General features: G+C 37.4%; 1 protein-coding gene across 1 annotated transcript; it reads right to left on the bottom strand.

Moving 5' to 3' along the window:
* Nucleotides 1-3,735: 3,735 nt before the first annotated feature.
* On the bottom strand, nt 3,736-17,160 carry pipox (pipecolic acid oxidase). Its single transcript, XM_039671223.2, has 8 exons — nt 16,778-17,160; nt 16,356-16,504; nt 14,109-14,322; nt 12,485-12,667; nt 10,889-11,041; nt 9,439-9,588; nt 6,475-6,550; nt 3,736-3,931 (listed from the first exon to the last, which is right to left on the bottom strand). Exons 1-8 carry the CDS (start codon nt 16,883-16,885, stop codon nt 3,801-3,803), a joined length of 1,164 nt encoding a protein of 387 aa, XP_039527157.2. The 5' UTR covers nt 16,886-17,160; the 3' UTR covers nt 3,736-3,800.
* Between the last annotated feature and the right edge of the window lie 1,380 nt (nt 17,161-18,540).

Raw genomic sequence — 18,540 nt, 5'->3', positions numbered from 1 at the left:
TCCATATTTTACCCGAAATTGGGTTAAAACAACTCAGCATTTTTTTAGAGTGTAAGTAATGTAGCCTGAATCCCAAGTCAAATTTTTCATAGATATCTTTTTTATTTATTTATTTTTTGCAGGAAGGTGCACAATTGATCGAGCACAGCTGTTTCTAGTACTTTAGACAAACAGATTTAAAATGGGTCTGTAATTTGCCAATTAATTTGGATCTAGTTGTAGTTTCTTAATGAGAAGATTATTAACTGCCAGCTTAAAATGTCCTGGGACATTACCCAGTCATAGAGATGAGTTAATAATATTAAGAAGGGGCTATTCTGCTGCAGGTAACTCTTCCAGTAATGGGTATTATTTGATCTAGTAAGCTTGTAGTTGGTTTAAATGTAATGAGTTTATTTTGCCCTTCCTGTCCTATAGCTGTAAAGCACTTGTTTTCGAGGGGTGATAATTGAGGCTGAATCATAAACTGCTGTCAGGGTTGTACATTTGTATTTCTGATACTTTCCATTTTCTTAGTGAAGGAATTAATAGTCATTGCTAAATGACTAATGCTGCAAAAACAAGGAGAGAAATATGACAGCTCAAAATAAAAGTACAACTTGTTTCATTTTTTGAGAGGATGTGTTGCTTATATGAGACAATGTCATGATGCATCCTCAGTCAAGGACAATCCAAATCACAGGCAGGCGGTTTGAGCCCTGTGCTTAAACTAAACCCCCTGTCCAATCTGTCCAGTCCTTTACAGAGGTAAACATCTCTCATCACCATAGCAACACAAGACTTTCTGTCTCTGTTGTCAGTCAATGTGCGCTTTTCTTCATCCTTGTGCATGTCCACCCGATATTGACAACTTCCCGAAGGTCATTTATTTTTGCCATTTCCCTGGAGAGGGCAATATTTGAGAGAGGGAAACACAGCAAGAGTGATATGCTTATAAGATAAACAGCAGCCTGTACTTATTTCTATGAGTTTTGAGATTGAGTTACAGTACAGCTGTTTTTGTCATCCTCCTCTCTGCTATGAAGTGGTGGCTGATGAAAAAAAACACTTGATAGATTGATATCAGAATTTTGCTTTAACCCTCTATTGCTCGCATCAAGACATTTCTATTTATGTTCATTGAAATGAATTCTGCAATACTACAAGACGAATGTGTAATGTTAGTGTAATAGACTTGACAGAATCTACAAATCTATTTCAAATAAACGATGTTCTTTTGTACTTTATATTCCTCAAAGAATACTGAAAATAAAATGTCCTGGTTTCCACATAAATAAGCATTGTTCCCAACATGGATAATTATAAGAAATGTTTTTTTTTGAGCAGCAAATCAGCATATTAGAATGATTTCTGAAGGATCATGTGACACTGAAGACTGGAGTAATGATGCTTAAAATCCAGCTTTGCAATCACAATAGCAAATTACATTTTAAAATATCTTAAAATCGTCTTCCTTCAGGCGTCCCGCACCCCGCATTATTTCAGAAGGCACGTTTACCAGCGAACAACCCGATTCTCTCTTTCTCCCAATCCTTAAAGGAGTAGTTCACTTTAAAAAAAAAAAAACTTTTTGCTGATAATTTACTCACCCCCATCTCATCCAAGATGTCCATGTCTTTCTTTCTTCAGTCGAAAACAAATTAAGGTTTTTGATGAAAACATTTCAGGATTTTCTCCATATAATGGACTTCATTGTGAACCAAACGATTCAAAGTCCAAATGAGAGTTTCAGTGCAGCTTCAAAGGGCTTTAAATGACACCAGACTATGAATAAGGGTCTTATCTAGGACGCTTCGAGTCATGACTCGGAAAAAGATTCGTTCATTTTGAGAGGAGACTCACGAACGCTCATCACAGAACAGAGCAAGCCGAGCATTTGTGCTTATAAAACATAAACTTTTTTATATATTTTTGAAATGGCCCATCGTTTCGCTAGATAAGACCCTTATTCATCGTCTGGTCTCGTTTAAAGCCCTTTGAAGCTGCACTGAAACTCTCATTTGGACCTTGAACCGTTTGGTTCCCAGTGAAGTCCATTATATGGAGAAAAATCCTGGAATGTTTTCATCAAAAACCTTTATTTCTTTTCGACTGAAGAAAGAAAGACATGGACAACTTGGATGACATGGGGGTGAGTAAATTATCAGCAATAGAGAGCTATTTTGACTTTTCTAGAAAAAAAAAAGCTCTCCGTTAGACCCAAGCCACGGAAATGACCCTTCCACGCATAAGCGAGCCAATGAAGAAGCCTGGAGCTGCATTCATTTAACCTCAAAGCCATTGCCTTCACAATAACTCATCAGGTTCGCACTCATCAGAGGTGATAAACATTAGCTCCTGCATGTTTGATGGCATTTTAATATGGCCATCAATACACTAATACTATCAATGCGCGCTAACTTCTAACCAGGAGGATGAATGGGGCCCCCTGGTAACCTGCTGTCACATTGTATAATTTCCTCATTCCCCCTGATGGTGTCGGTGGACGCCTAGAGTAAAAGGCTGCCTGATTAGTGATTAACATGTTTACAGGGGGAAATGGGTCCAGGCAGCAAGTCAACAAATGACGCTGACTTTTTAAAGACAAATAGCTCGACAGCTGATGTCTTTTTAACAATATGCCCTCTTTGCCACCAGACCTCTTTCTCCGAGGCGCCGAGGAGGAGTAATGTGCACAATCATAAAAACTGACAAGTGTGCACTTTAATTTTAATGCTGCTGGCCACAGATGAATGCCTTCACAATCAGACAGTTTCAGACGATACTGTTACAAACTCGTTGCAGGAGGCTAATGGCTCCCTTGTCAGTGTAGCAGATGTTGAAACATGGCGGACTTACTCTTGCGATCAGCATTGGAGGTTATTGATCCGTCATCCTTCTCCTGAAGGCATTGAGTTTTCATAAAAAGTTTCATAAAAGGATTCTCAGCAGGCTTTTTACATGAAAGTTAATGGGGAAATCAGCCATTTTTAATTGATAAATTATGTATTTATCTGTCCTCAAAGAGGAACTTCTTTTCCACAGTGGTGCACATAATAAAGACATACTGTATAGAACATTCAGATCTATACAAAATTATACAATAATTAACACACCAAATCACAAACATTGACAAAAGAGTAGCACACCAGTGGCTGATCCTCTCTGTGATGAAGTTGATGATCAGAAACATGTATAATTGTCAATACTTTACGGATCATGAATGACTTTACAGTTAGATAAACTTTAAGTTGAAACACCAATAATTTTGCTGGCTAACTGAGTTATCTTTACAAGTTTGTTCTTATTAGTGACTAAAATGATAAAAGAAAATGGCACCATACAAAAGAACTGGTTCATTAACACTACGATAAAGAAGAAGATGAGGTTGTTTTTTATTTTTATTTAAAATGGTTAATCCTATTTTTTTATATAATCACATTAGGGTGGTGTACACATAATCCATATTTTTGCATTAAAAAAGAGCTTGATGAAGTGCAAAGTAGATTTACTGTAAGATATATCATGAAAATTGTAGTCGAATCAGTGTTATTTTAGTATAATTGAGATACTATTATAGTTTCTATTGATATTTCCATTTAGTTATGGATAGGGTTAGGACTGCATTTTCAGACAGGAATGTTGTTCCAGGATCAACAAAATATGTGGACACAGGAACATATCTTGGCAAAATCACTGTGACCACCATGCCTCCTTACAGTGTTATTGGTTAATGAATTAACATATCTCAGTTAGTCAGACATCAACATTTTGTTTTATTAATATGTAAAATGCAGCTTTGTCATTGTGGGGTCTTGGACTTAAAGTGAAGGCATGGCATGGGATTGGAAACGTTTAATACTGAAAGGTGAGAGGTCGTGTGAGGGAACCTGCCCCATGGCCAATTGAGAGAGCACCTTCCCTATGATAGGGCCGAACTTGAAGCCGTGGCCTGTGGAGAAAGAATATGAAAATAAATAAATAAACAAAATTTACTTAGAGGTGAGTCATCATAGGGTGGATCTGACATTCATTCAATCCACTGGGGTAAAAGAACCGCACCTCTCGGGAATATACAACCGACCTCTATAAATAGCCATTATATGTCGTCCATGGTCTGACTCAGAAAGCCTTTGCATAGGAGAGCAGAGAGAGAGAGAGAGAGCATAGAGAGAGAGAGAGAGAGAACCTCCCAATCATGCTGGCACCATCACACCCGCTGTCATTGGACGTTTATTTTTTGGGTGGGTTTTGGCAAAATGGTCCAGAAAATTAAGAATATTGTTCTCCTTTATTGAGTGGACTATCAGAGGCTTCATACCATGGTTATGTACATGTATGTTTTATTTTTTGTGTTAGAGAGATATATTTAGCTTAAAATGAAAATTCTGTCATTATTACTATTTCCTCATGTCATTCCAATCTTTCATTCAGAAATAAGTAATAATGTACACTACTGTTCAAAAGCCGGTAAGATCTTTCAATGTTTTTATATTAAGTCTCTTATGTTCACCAAGGCCACAGTTATTTTATAAAAAATAGTAATTGTGAACAGATTTTTGTAAAAAATATTTTAAATGCGTCACATGATTCTTCATCATTCAATATGCTGATTTAGTGCTCAAGAAACTTTTCTTATTATTATATCACTAAAAAACAGTTGTTATGCTTAATAGTTTTGTGGAAACTATTTTCTTTTAGGATTAAAAAATGAATAGATTATTTAAAATAACAGCTTGAATCTGAAATAGAAATTGTCACAAAATTTATTGTCACTTTTGATCAATCTGTCTTTCGTGAATAAAAGTATCATTTTTTTTCTAAACCTTTGAACGATGTTCACAAGTGTACATGTCTGTATTTGCCATGCAATTACAATGATCAAGCTTCTACTCAACTGCACCATAAAAAAATATAATAAGTGTCCCATTTCAAATATAGACTGTATACAAAGACTTCTGAATCCATATGATACTTTTGTGTGAGAAACTGACTGAAAAGTTTTTGAAGTTCTAAGAAAATCTTGATATTATCCAATAATTGATTCATGAACAAATAGTTCAAAAAGAAAAAAAGTGATTTTCTTTTTAATGAATCAGCTGCTTAAGTTCACAAAACTAACCATGAATCAAATTGAGACGATTCTCAAATTTAAATCATGAGTGAATAATGATTGAATTTCAGTCAGTTTCTCACAAAAACTATGACTTTAGAATTCATGATTTATTTTATAATTTTATAATAAATAATACTTTTTATAATAAATTATATAATAAATAATACTTTTTTCTAACTTTTGCATGTTTTTGAAAAAGCTTTAGTCCCCATTTATAGTAACTGGATAGAACGCGAACAACCAGCACAATCCTTAGAATTTCTCCTTTTGTGCTCCACAGCGCAAAGAATACAGTTGAACTATCAATCAACAATTGAGGTGAACTATCCCTTTAAGAAATGGAGCTGGGTGAGACGTTTAAAATGCACTGCAATCTTCTTCTCGGACGCTCTCAGCTCTAGCCTTTGCGGATTGGGTGGCTGTTTGAAGTCTGCAAGGCTGGTCTGTGAGTGGATATGGTTTTGACCGGCAGATGTCCGCATGGAGGGTCTTCTGTTCTTGCTTAAACCCCACTGATGTGACTGGGTATCCATGGCAACCGGAGAGCCTTGAGTTGGGAGATTGTCTTGAGACAAATTCCGAATGGAAAGAAGGGCAACTTCCAGCCCAAGCTCTATAGTTTGTGTGTTTGCCCCTGAAACTGATCCAATTCGCACCCTTTAGTTTTTCCCAAGCCGCAAATACAACAGCTGCGCCGAGGGCAGGAGAGCAGCGGGAAGCCGAAGCACTCTCATTATGGCAGACAATAAAATGAGAAGAGGCAGGGAGAGGTTAATAGTGAGCATTCCTCTGCTCCTATCAGAGTTGTAATGTATTATTAAGGCAGAAGAATATATATCATAAATCATTAGTGTGCGATGTGCCAGAGCAATGGGACGGCACCAGTAAAGTGAGGCAGCCACACAATGCTTCCGTGACACCTCCAAAGCAGCTCCTTTAACTGGGGACAAAGATGAATAGCTACGCAGGGCCGCCATAATACTAAATTTCTCTTCCTAACCCCTTCTTCCACCAAACGCCACTATCCGCGCCTCGTGCTGCTAACCAGCGCTTCTCTGAAGTGATTACCAGCGGAATTTAATTAGCCCCATAATTAGTCTAAGGAGGAGGTGATGTGAACAGATGGAACAAATGTCAGGTGAACCCTTTGGCCCCCTGAGAGGCGGGTTCGGGAGCACACAGGAGCCTGGGGAGCCGACAACCACCTTTAATTAAACGATAAAAGCCCCCCGCACTGGGGGCTTCGCTTCCTGTCCTTCACCAGCGCCCTGTTCCAATCCCTCATTAAAAAGTTAAGACATCTCTCAGAGTCTTTGTGACTGTGTGCCTGTGTTTTACAGGGATGGGAGTATACTGAGTTCATTAGAGCTCGAACTGACCTGAGAATCCAGCACCGATGATGATGTTGCCGTAGGTTGGGTGGGAATCAAGGACAAAGTGGTGGTCTGGTGTGACCTACAAACAACGAAGCAGGGGAATGTTAAACATCAAGACTAGATTGTAATTATTTCTGCAAATATTTGACCTTTTCGTACTCTGCACAGGCACACGGCATGAATTATGAGCACTGTTTGAACTGAACTTAATTTAAGATAAGCTTAAGAGATGAACAAATTGACTGAGGAATGAACTACAAATTTGAACTACTTCTTTGGACACTACCGTTCAGAGGTTGTTTTAAAAGAAATGAATACTTTTATTCAGCTAGGACACATTAGAGTGATCAAAATTGACAATAAAACTTTTATATTGATAGACTGAAAAGATTTCTATTTCAAATAAATTCAAATGTTCTTTTGAATTTCTATTCATAAGAGAATCCATCACAGTTTCCACAAAAAATATTAAGCTGCTCAACAGTTATACAACAATAAAAATAATACAGTAAATGTTTCTTGAGCGCTAAATCGGCATATAGAAATGATTTCTGAAGGGTCATGTGACACTGAAGAAGACTGGAGTAATGATGCTGAAACATGGGAATAAATTAAATGCTAGAAATACTCAAACCTGATCTTTTTTTTACCATATTGCTGTCAAATAAATGCAGCCTTGATGAGCTCAAGAGACTACTTTCAAAAACATCAAAAGATCCTACCGACCCCAAACTTTTAAACAGTTGTTTTGTTTCTACAGACGCTTTTTCACTGAATACTACAAACAGAGACCGATTCAGCAGAAATCATTGTTTTGATTCATTTCGAGCCACTTGTATATTTTTCCTTTGAAGTATGAAAGCAATCGATACAGTGGTTGGCTGACTGAGATGTTGTTCTGTCCTGTAAATTGTATGGAAGAAGACAGCTCTGTGCAGCATGCTTCTAGGGAACTGCTTGCTTTGTAATGTTCCACTCAGTTTCTGGCTTTAATCCTGAACTGTGCTCATAGGTCTTCTGTTGAACTCATGACAGGGCAGTTAATAGATCTGTGTTTGTATTATTTTCTCATTTCACCCATCTGGATGGAAACTGTCCTTGGTCATGCAAAGTTAAAAACTGAAAACCTGCTTTGAGAGAATTTACTTTTTTGATATACTGATGCATCAAAGGCACCATATGCACATTTTTTGGATTAAAATATCCCAAAACCGCTATATCAATGTAATATGTTTTGTTGACGTGAACTTACATTATCACATTTTTTTCTAACAATGTTTAAATCCAGAGAAATGCGCAATTTTAACCAGTGTAACAACATTGCGTTAATGACGTCATATTACCCTCGATTTGCCTTTTTTAGTTGAGCAACTGTTCGGATACCTTATGGACAGAAAATGAATAATTGTTAAATAGCTCAAGCATGAGCATATAGCTTCTTACACAGCATGGTTCTTATTGTTTGAATGTCTTGTTTTCTTGATTTACTGTGAGTAACATGTTTGTATTATGCCTCAGAAACAATACTATTTTGTGGCTAACATGGAATGATCAGAAAGAGCTTTATTTGTAGTAACAGTAATACAGTATTTTCTCTGCCATACACTATATCTAAAAAAGAATTACAGGCATTTAGCAAAAGATGTCATCCAGCTTTTATTAATATGATATTCCAATATCGATCAATATCGAAAAAGTAAAGCACTGCGTTACCTAAATATTTAATTCGTCAAATTGTTCTCCTTTCTTCAAATTGGTCGGATTGCTTTCCATCAGCTTTGGAGGTGAAGACCACAACTCCCATGATTCCACGCTGACATTTATTGTTTTGAATAAGCCTTTGTTATAGTTTTGAATAAGTGACCTCTTGCGGTTGAAACTTGCATAATGTGCCTTTCAATGAGAGGCTAACTCTGTGACCCAATCAGATGTGATGCGAAGTTTCCAGCGACAAGTAATTAGGCGTCAACAAACATTAAATGGGCTTCTGTATCCAGTGTAGACAGAGTCAGTGATTATACGTCTCAGAGTGAATGGCTTATGGTTTGATAATGTTAAAAACCTTATTCTTAATGTCTTAACGTCTTACGTCTAACGTCCAACATGACAATTTTTTTTCTTTTGGAGCTTGGTTAATTTTTATTTTATTTTATAATGAGGACGGTGTTTTAAACTATGAAACTTGCAGAATGTTTTAATGGTACAAACCCCTCTCCCTCTTATATGACAAAAGATCAAGGAAAGTTTGATTTATCATGTCATTTCCCCTTTAAAACAAAGGTTTTTTTTTTCTTCGTGACACTGTTTTATTTTACCTTACACTAAAGGGCACCTATTATGCCCATTTTTACAAGATGTAATATTGGTCTCGGGTGTCCACAGAATGTATTTGTGAAATTTCAGCACAAAATACCCCACAGTTAATTTATTATAACTATTTGAAAATGTCATTTTTGGGGCCTGTTTTAAAAAGAGCTGCTTTGGTGTGTACCACCTTAAATGCAAATGAGCTACATATCCCTGCCCTGTCAATCGCTGATACATCCTTTAATGAGAATGGGTTTGGGGGTGGGGTTCAAATTTGCTGAATTGAACATTTTTGAGGTTCACTGTAGTATTGCTATTGAGACAGAAATCAAGCATCCCACAAAATATCCTGTCATGTCTGATTTTGGACAAAAGTCAGAATTTCCATGAAAGAAATAGCTTTAATCACTTTTCACCATATCAGGTCATGTCTGGTTAAGACATTCTAAATGTCTAGAAGTCTAAAAAAAAAACACCCACGTAGACCTGAAATGAATGCCTTGGTTCAATTCCAGCAACCGTTCAATCAAATGGCATGTCAGAATAAAATATGAGCCATGTATTAAAACATGGTATTCCTCTTCTCTCCTTAAGTGAGAAAGAAAGTTTGGTCTAGCAGATCAGCGATGGCACCTAAGGACAAGCAATGAAGTCACTCACCGTGTACATGCAGCTCTCCACCACAGCGGGCACTGGCACCAGCCCAGGGAGACAGCGGGTGATGTAGCGCATGAGAATATCGATGTCGCCTCTATCCGTCTGTTTATCTCGCTCATCCGGTTCAGTCTCGCTGCCCATGTGGTAACACACCTGCTCAGACACATGCATGCACACTATGATCCATAAAGCCAAACTGACCTATGATACATTACGGATCTGTGATCCACCGCTCGGTATGCTCGGAGAAGCAGCAGATATACGTGCAGAAGGCAGACTCCAGCGACTAGAGCAGACATAATGCATCTAACATGACACAGCCATCTGTGCTCTCCCATTCAGCCTTGCTAAGTGTGATGAGACTGAAGACTCCTGCTGGGCTCTCCTGCATACTGAAACCGAGCCATTAGTACCAGGAGAACACAGACAAGAGGAGAGTGCTTCTTCTCTGCTTCTGTAAAAGCATCAAGGACCATGTATCCATTCAGAGAGCTATAGAGTCACTGATACTCGGTCTCCGAAAGCTCTCTGAGTGTGCATGTGTCCTGTTTTGCCACATGAGGGAATTGTGGATTAATTAACAAAGGATGAAACACTATGGTGTTGAATCTCTGTGGCTTTTTTATGAGATGTGGGCAGGCAGTTACAGTAATGCAATTGTCTGTGGTACATATTGTTATGGTGGTTTAGAGTAATCCATATCTATTGTTGCCAAGGAGAAGTGCTTTTTAAAATCAAAAACATGAGACAAATAGAAGAGCAGGCTATGGGCCATTCACACAGAACGTGTATTTGCAGTTAAAAACACGAGATACAGGTAAATGGAAAGAAAAAGGGTCTTGAAATGAGTTCTGTTTAACAACTTTTAACTTGAGAGCCATATTTCGCAGCAAAAGACATTGACGCGAGTGGAACAGTCAAACGTGTGTGTCTAGCAAGAAAACAATGGATAAGTAGCGCGGTGCAATGAAAAAACGTGTTCTGTGTGAACGGTCCCTAACAAAGTGGTTTAAACTGTATTTTGACCTTTTTGTACATTTCTTTTTTTAGCAAAACATGGCATGGACAGTTTTTTTATTTGTTTTTATTTATGTACTATTATAGTATTTATTATTATTTTAAATTACGTTTTATTTTAATTTTGTTATGTGTTTTTTTTGTGTGCAGTTTTTTAAAAACTGAAATATATATTTTTATTTCAGATTTAGTAATTTTAGTACTTTAGTACTTAAACTTATATCAGATATCTCAGTAGCCTAGCCATGTCCATGTTGTCCATGTCATATTTATATTATATTTCAGCTTTATTTAATTGAATGGAAACTCTTATTAATACCTTAACTGGAATGACGCAAGCCAGACTTCAATCTGAGCGCCACAAGCTAGCCAACCACTTGGCCATGGCTCCAACCAAACCTGTTCTTTTAAAAACAGCAACCCTGCTGTCACTCACCTTCATTAGTCCCGCATACTCATTGGACGGGAGGCCGTAAATGTCATATTCCCCCTCTTTCGGCTCCATCTGTATAAAACACGGAAAACGTTGGCTGACACTATAGGTGCCAGGGATCTTCTCCTTCCAGTAGCAAACGTTAATCTTTACAACCTGCACAAAAAGAAATGACCCATATTACAGATAAAAAAACAGCATGTAAATTAAAAATGAATATAAACACTGACATTGAGCTCACATCAGGGTAAATGTAATAAGGAGTAAAGATTCGGTAGCTCAGAATATTTCAGCCTGTCTTCTCATTCAGAGACCATAAAAATTCACCAGCGCAAAAATTCATTGCTCATATATTGTCGTGCCCACCCAAGCGCAGACTTTCAAGCCTGTGCTATCCTGAAAAATGCAATTCCAATTCTAGGTCCAATTCGGAGTTTAACTAACACAGGGTACTTTTTCCATCACTTCTCTCGTGGCTGTGACACATAAGAGATCTCTGTGGACTGGAGACTCGGGAGCTGTTTATAGGATTGCTAGGTGAGTATAAGGTGGTTTCTGTACATTCACAAATAACTCACTTTTCTTTCTGCCCAGGGGTGTAATCCAGATCAATCTATACGTGGCTGTGTGTGTGTTTCACAAGCTATGGCTGGTAGTCAATATGCTTTATATATTCCCACGCTCAAATTTTTTCAGAGCTTGTTTTCCAAACCCAGACATTTCACATTGATATATTGTTCCATGATGCCATGATGAAAGAAAGAAAGAAAAAAAGAAATTATAGGTTAGAAAAATTAAATGATGGATGGAAGAAAGGAAGAAGGTGAATGAACAGATAGATTGAAAAAGTGAGTAATTGAGAAAATTAATGAACGAACAGAAGAAAAAAACAAAGCGGGTAAGTAGGTGAAGAAAGAAATATCACAACTGGATGGATGGAAAGATTAAAAAATAATGTGTTTAGATGAGTAATTGAAAAATTAGAAATATTTAATGAAATAATGGATGGATGGATGGATGGACGAACGTAAGAAAGAAGGTGAGAAAATGATAGGATAGATGTAAAAAGAAGATAAATTAAGGAAAGAATAAACAAATTGACAAAGTAAAGAGGGTAAATAAAGACATTTGACAAAAGAATGGCTGAATTAATGAGACGTAATATTACTAGGTGAGTAATCACATAAGAAAGAAAGCAAGCAAGAAAGAAATAATAATATAAATTAAATTATGTAGGCGAGACAAATTAAATGGATGGATGGATAGAAAAAGTGACTAGTGAGTAAATGAGAGAATGAATAAATGAACAGATGAAATAAAGAGGGTGAAGATAAAAAATAACAAAAAGATGGAAAGATAAAAAGGAAAGAATGAATAAATTAATTATCAAAAGAAAGAGGGTAAGTAGGTTAAGAAAGAAATATAAGAAAGGATGAAAGATGTAATTAATTAATGGATGCATGAAAGGTTGAAATAAAAAAGAAAGTAGGTGAGTGAAAGAAGAAAAGATGAGTAAATAAAAGAATGAATGGATGGATGGACAAAATAAAATGTAGGTATGAGAGAAAGAATGAGTGCACTGTACGTATATGTATGCACCTTGAGTGGCAGCTGCAGTGCAGTGTGTGTGAGTAGTCTGTTTGCCCAGGGTCCAGCTGTGATCACCAGGTTTCTCCCTCTGTAGACTCCAGAGCCTGTGGTTACACTGACCACAGCACCAGGCGTAATGTCAATCACTTTCTCCCCATCCTTTATCACACCCCCAGCGGACTGAAAGAGCCTCTGAGAGAACACACACGGACAAACACCACATGCACAAGCAGATTAAAGCGCTTCAATCTGACTACAGGATGTTCAACTTTACTGCATACACGAAACTTCTTCAAAACAGCTCATCGAAGACAGAAAACCCTAATAAGGGCAGTCAGTGAGTGAGGAGAGCCTGGTTAAAATTTAACAGCGGCTGAGTTTGACACAGAGAGATGTCAACGGGGATCAGTTAAAACTGGAAAAATCTGGTCAGATTCGGGCAAGAGATAATAGAGTTTCCTTAGTGAGAGCCAACCGGGAGCTTATCACCGCACTCTGTAGCTGCTGTAGGCAGAGCTTATTCAGTCCACAGAGGCATGTATAAAAGTCCATGGCCATATTCCCTAGATAGGGTGTAAGGAGCCTTTAACAAGCAAGTTTTGCAGCCGTATCTTATCTCCGAGAGCTTTAAAAAGCACAGTGAAGGCGACACTGAAGTACAGTTATGTACATAAAGAACATTTCTCACGGTGAAAGTTTAGGAGTCGATTTATTTCCACAGTATACGCTGAATTTATTTCACACTACTTGAATTGCTTTAACAGAGCTGAGCACTCTTATCTGGCAACTAAAATAACAATTTGAATAGTAATAACATCATTTATCATAAAAAGAGAATCTAACATGTCAAATAACAAGTCTACACTTGAAATTATACCCGAAAGTCATATCGTGTTATTCTTTTTCAGTCTGTATGCCTCTTTGCCAAGTGAGCTAAAAGATTCCGTGGCTCCCATGAGGAGAACATTTCAGTGATACTTCTGTAAGGATGTGATCAAACACAGTCGGTCCAAAGCGGGGGTTTTGGAATGGTAGCAAATGTATTCATTTTGCATACATGATTAGATGAGCATCTGATAGCTTTGGTCTGCCAAGCTAAATATAAGATTGACGTGTGACATTCCAACAGCCTATCTCTGAAAACAGAGATTTTTTCAATAAATAATTGAATAATATGATTCACTAAAACAAGTCTGGGATCACTAAGATTTTTATGCTTTTGATAGATTTTTACGTGCAAGAATATTTTATTTACTGAAAATACTGTCAAACACTGTATTTTAAGGAAAGTCGTATAATGAAATATTAATTTATTGTATTTTAATATATTTAAAAAAATATTCTGTGATAGCAGAGCTGAATTTTCACATGCTCCTCATCCTTCTAATAAGAAACATTCTTGATCGATATCAAAAAATAGCTGTGTTGCTTAATATTATTCTGTGTAATTCATAATAAGTTATATAATGATATCATGGGAAGTTAAAAAAACAGCATTTCTTTGAAATAAAAATGTAACTTTTGTTACATTATAAATGATTTACTGTCTCTTGTGATCAATTGAATGTGTGCCTGCTGATTTAAAGTATCACTTTCTAGCAAAAAATCTTTTAGTGTGATATGATCAGCTGACCTGTACAGCTCGAAGGGCTCTGTCCGCATACAGCACCCCGGCAAGGGTGTCTATCAGCGCTCCGTTCCCGTCGGGGAGATTCACATTGGGAATGTGCTGGCTGAACTCCTGCTTCTCCAAAACCACTGTGGGAATCTTATGGCTTTGCATTGTGGCCTGTAGGCGTGAGAAACCCTCGCTGTTCTCTGGTCCCATAACCAGTAGGCCTGTGCGCCTGCGAAGGGAAGTTCATAAGATGACTTACGTGTCCATGTTGAACAGCTGCACCTTGATTTAGATGGAAGTGCTTTGAGGCATGTGTAAATTGTGCAAAGTGCCGTATGCGCCTGCTTGTGATGCAGGTGTCTTAATGTGAGGAGTTATGGCACTATGGATGAGAGGTTGGGAACACAGGTTTTAAATCAGCAATGTGTGATAGATGGTCGTGCTGTTTTCGGTGGATACTGTTTTTCAAGGCCTACCTCATCTGCCAGCCATCATGATGCATGGGCAGCACGAGTTCACAGGTCCAGGCCATTCATCAGAGATTTTTATGACTGAATCTCCCACTGCGTATGTGTGTGTGTATTTGATTTGGGACACTGCAAGAAGGACTCCATGCATTTGTCAAGGCCCTTGTCCTCAATAGCAAAATGGGCAGGTCACATAATGTTGGGGTTTACCTTTCTGAGGTAAATTAGTGTTTCAAAAATGTATTTTTAATGTCATTTTAACTCTGATCGAAACTAACATGCATATAATAATTTCCTTATTAGTTGCTGGAATCCAATCTATTGTAAAAAGAAAATGAATCAAAAATAATAGTCAGAACAGCAACTGTAACGCCCTAGGCAAAGTGGGGGTTTTGCACAATTTCAGCATCAATCTATATCATTTTGTGAGGACATGTACTGATAATGGAGAACACAAATATTTCAATAATGAATTAAATACATACTAAGGCTAGGATTATTTATAATAAAGGATCTCTAAACTGTGTTCTAATTGGTCTGTTGTGTAATATCCTTAACTAGCAAACTGTAAGCGATAAAAGTGTGCAGATATTAATCAATAATCTTCAGAAAACAACTGATTTTGATATATATACTCTTCAAAAGCTTGGGGTCAAAAAGATTTTATATTGTTATTCAGCAAGGATGCATTAAATTGATTAAAAGTGAAAGTAAAAACATTTATAATGTCAAATAAATTCAGTTCTTTGGAAAATGTACCACAGTTTGGACAAAAATATTAAGCAGAACAACTAGTTTTCAACTTCAATAATAATAATACATATTTTCTGAGCACCAAAATAAATGTGTTTCTGAAGGATCATGTGCCACTTAAGCATGGCTGCTGAAAATTCTAAATATATTAACGTTAAAAACATGATTTTATATTGTAATAACATTTCACAATATTGACTATTTTTTATCAAATAAATGCAGCCTTGGTCAAAATAAGATGAAAAAAATTGTATTGACCCCAAACGTTTAAATGGTAGTGTATATTTCCATTTAAGATAATGTTGCCACATGCAAAGAAAATCATTAATACCGGCCTTAAATGATTATTGCAAGCCACTTTGTTACATTTACTCCAAGACTGAATGTTTATTCCAATGGGTTTTGTGACAGACTCATCCAACATAAACGTCTTTGCATAACCCTCACTTTCACACCACAGACACTTCCACCCGTATGAAAACTAGACCTGACCAAACCAGTAATAACAACTGCCACTCATTTGAAAAAAGCAAGTGCCATCTAAGTAGTGCAAATATACAGGAAGAAAAGAACAGAACAAATTCAGCACTTTTCAAAACCTTCCACACATTTTTCAGTCCCTGCCCAGCAGTCTCTGGGATGCTCAAGGGCACAGGTGGCCTCTCATCAGGACCCTTCCGTCAGAGAGCTGAGATGGATAGTGGCGACTGATTCTGCATCAAGGCTGAGTGGGCTTGATCCACTTGTGATCCATTAGACCTCTCCGACACTGGAAAAACAAGTGTGTGCCCAGCGGTCTGCGGATAATGCTCAGGGTCTAGATTGAAAATGCTCCATATGGTGAGTTCTTCTATGACAAGTTTTGAAGTACTTAAAAAGCTGTACATCAAAACCTGGCATAGCACTCACCATAACTTTAAAGGTACATTTCATTATAGTCCCTTTGCATACTGTGGGGCACGCTTGATTTTCCAGTGTCTACATGTTGCATATAGGGTTAGAAAATGTTATCATTCTTCCTTTGATGCGTAGACGCACTCACCTGTACAGCTCAACACCTGCTTCTTCCTCAAGCTGAGCCCAGAGCTCATAGCTTTCCTGCATCATCTGTGTGTAGAAATATTCCTCATAGGCTTTCCGTATGATCCTGGTCTGGCCATGAGAGCTCCCTCTGGAGTGGGGCAGAACAAACTGGGGAAAAGGGGGAATTTGAAGAACACTAATACCAGTCCTTGTAATAATTATATAGACTTTGTTCAACTGGATGTGCATTGCCTTGTTACAATAATAATAATACTAAAAACAACAGTCGAGCCCAAGTGTTCTAGGCTATACAAGAATTAATACTGATTTACTATTTTAGATGAGTATTCTGTCTTGATAAGATAAAACAGGTACTTTTCTAACATTTGTGTATACATTTGAATGAATCATAAAAAGTCTGCAAATCATGCTGTAACCGACCTGCTCCAGCAGTAAAGTTTTCTGCTGGTTTTTGGCCAGCTGATAGGCAGTGCAAGACCCCTGGATCCCTGCGCCAATGACTATACAGTCATACACTTCAGACGACATTTCCAGCTTTGTTATTTCTTTTTCGTGAGATTCTTCTGACACACAAACACGATGAAGTTGCCGTGACTTACTTTTCGTAGTAGTTCAAAGTTCTCCGGTTTCACTTATGTAATCAGATCAGCTGAATGTAAGAACCGCCTTCTGGGTTTATTGCACGGAATTTTTAAAGTGTACAGCATGTTTGTTAACGTTGTCAATAAAAAGCAATTAGCCTACGATATATTTATATATTTTTTTGTTTTTACCAATTTACAATAGTTTTTGATTAATGAATTGCTGTCATTTCTGTAAATATTTTAAATACCGCTGCTACTTTGTTGTATAGATACAGTCGGTTGGTCTGGGAACGCCCCCGGGAACGCCCCGTCACGTGGTGTGAATTTAGCCCGTGGGGGAAATCATTGCCTTGGCGCTCATTGAAATACATGGGACGATCATGCCGAAGGGTTGCGGTGTCGTTTTCTGTACCACCAATAAACTAACAAATTACAAATTGAAGTTCTACAGCCTTTCTTACATACATGCAGAACCGGATAGGAGGACAAAATGGCAAAATTAATCATATCTTATTAGATTACTGTGTGAGTAGAGGTCCCTGTGTGATATAGTAGTAGATGTTTAACTCGTATTAGGCAGTGGGCCAGATTTGTCTGACGTTACGTCCCTTACGAAAAAGAACTATAGTAATCCTATGGCTATTAGTATTCTATAGTAGTGTATAATACTTCTGTGATGTTCATTAATACCTATACTTCTAGGCTATGTCCCAAAATACTATAGTATTCCTATAGGATTAACGTTACTATAATAGTTTGTCCTAAAATACTACAAGATTCCTTTAGTTGTTTTTCATAAGGGATGTTATTAGCGTTATCAGCTGAAGGTTATCAGACTGCAGTCTGTGAGAATTCGGATAACTGTCAGCAAAGTCCCTCTGCAACTTCGTAGCGACTACTTTGATCACCGTTTTACAAAAGGATTAATAGTTTGGAGTGAAGCATACGTACAATTGGTAAGTGACATGGTTTTATGGACTTATAGTAACTTATACGCAAGTTGATTGAGTTACAGGCTTGTGTTGCCGGTAGCTTCCGCGATGTCTTACCTGAAGATTCAACCAGATATAATAGTCTGGAAACGACACCTCCGGCCATTTGGTTGGGTCATTGGCCCAGTTTTTAATTAAATAAGGGCAATCATAACCTATTACAGTTAAATTTGCAATGTATCGTTGCCGGTCGGCAGGCATAAATGACTCGCAATATGACATTTTTGTCATTCAAATACATAGGATGGTCGCGCTGCTTTCCCCCACGCCGACCACGCCCCCCAACTATGACGCGTTGCCGACTGTATCTAAAATATAAATATAAAATAAAAATATATAAAATAGCCTACGTTATAAAGCACTTGGTGTTTTTTTATCAGAATCAGAACGAGCTTATGTTTACACAAGGAATTTTGATAATAATGATGTTTATAGTAATTTCAGCCTGATTTAACGAATAAATACTAAATCATTTAGAACCTAAACATAATTGAATGTAACAAGTGCTTTCTTGGCTGAAATTGTTTCGCATGTTTTAATAAAATGCTATTTATTTAAACCAACTATTTCTGCATGATTGTTGAAGGCAGTATCATAATCTTAATAA

The sequence above is a fragment of the Pimephales promelas genome, chromosome 16 (genome assembly GCF_988280905.1).
Source record: "Pimephales promelas chromosome 16, fPimPro1.hap1.1, whole genome shotgun sequence".
In the NCBI taxonomy this organism is placed as follows: domain Eukaryota; kingdom Metazoa; phylum Chordata; class Actinopteri; order Cypriniformes; family Leuciscidae; genus Pimephales; species Pimephales promelas.
This window is presented reverse-complemented; position numbering and strand designations above follow the sequence as displayed.

Excerpts from the sequence above, each read along its gene's own strand:
- pipox (XM_039671223.2), bottom strand. The coding sequence starts at position 16,885 with ATGTCGTCTGAAGTGTATGACTGTATAGTCATTGGCGCAGGGATCCAG. Across the intron at positions 12,668-14,108 it reads GAGCCCTTCGAGCTGTACAG|AGGCTCTTTCAGTCCGCTGG; the intron begins GTCAGCTGATCA and ends GTGTTCTCTCAG. Across the intron at positions 3,932-6,474 it reads CATCGGTGCTGGATTCTCAG|GCCACGGCTTCAAGTTCGGC; the intron begins GTCAGTTCGAGC and ends CTTTCTCCACAG.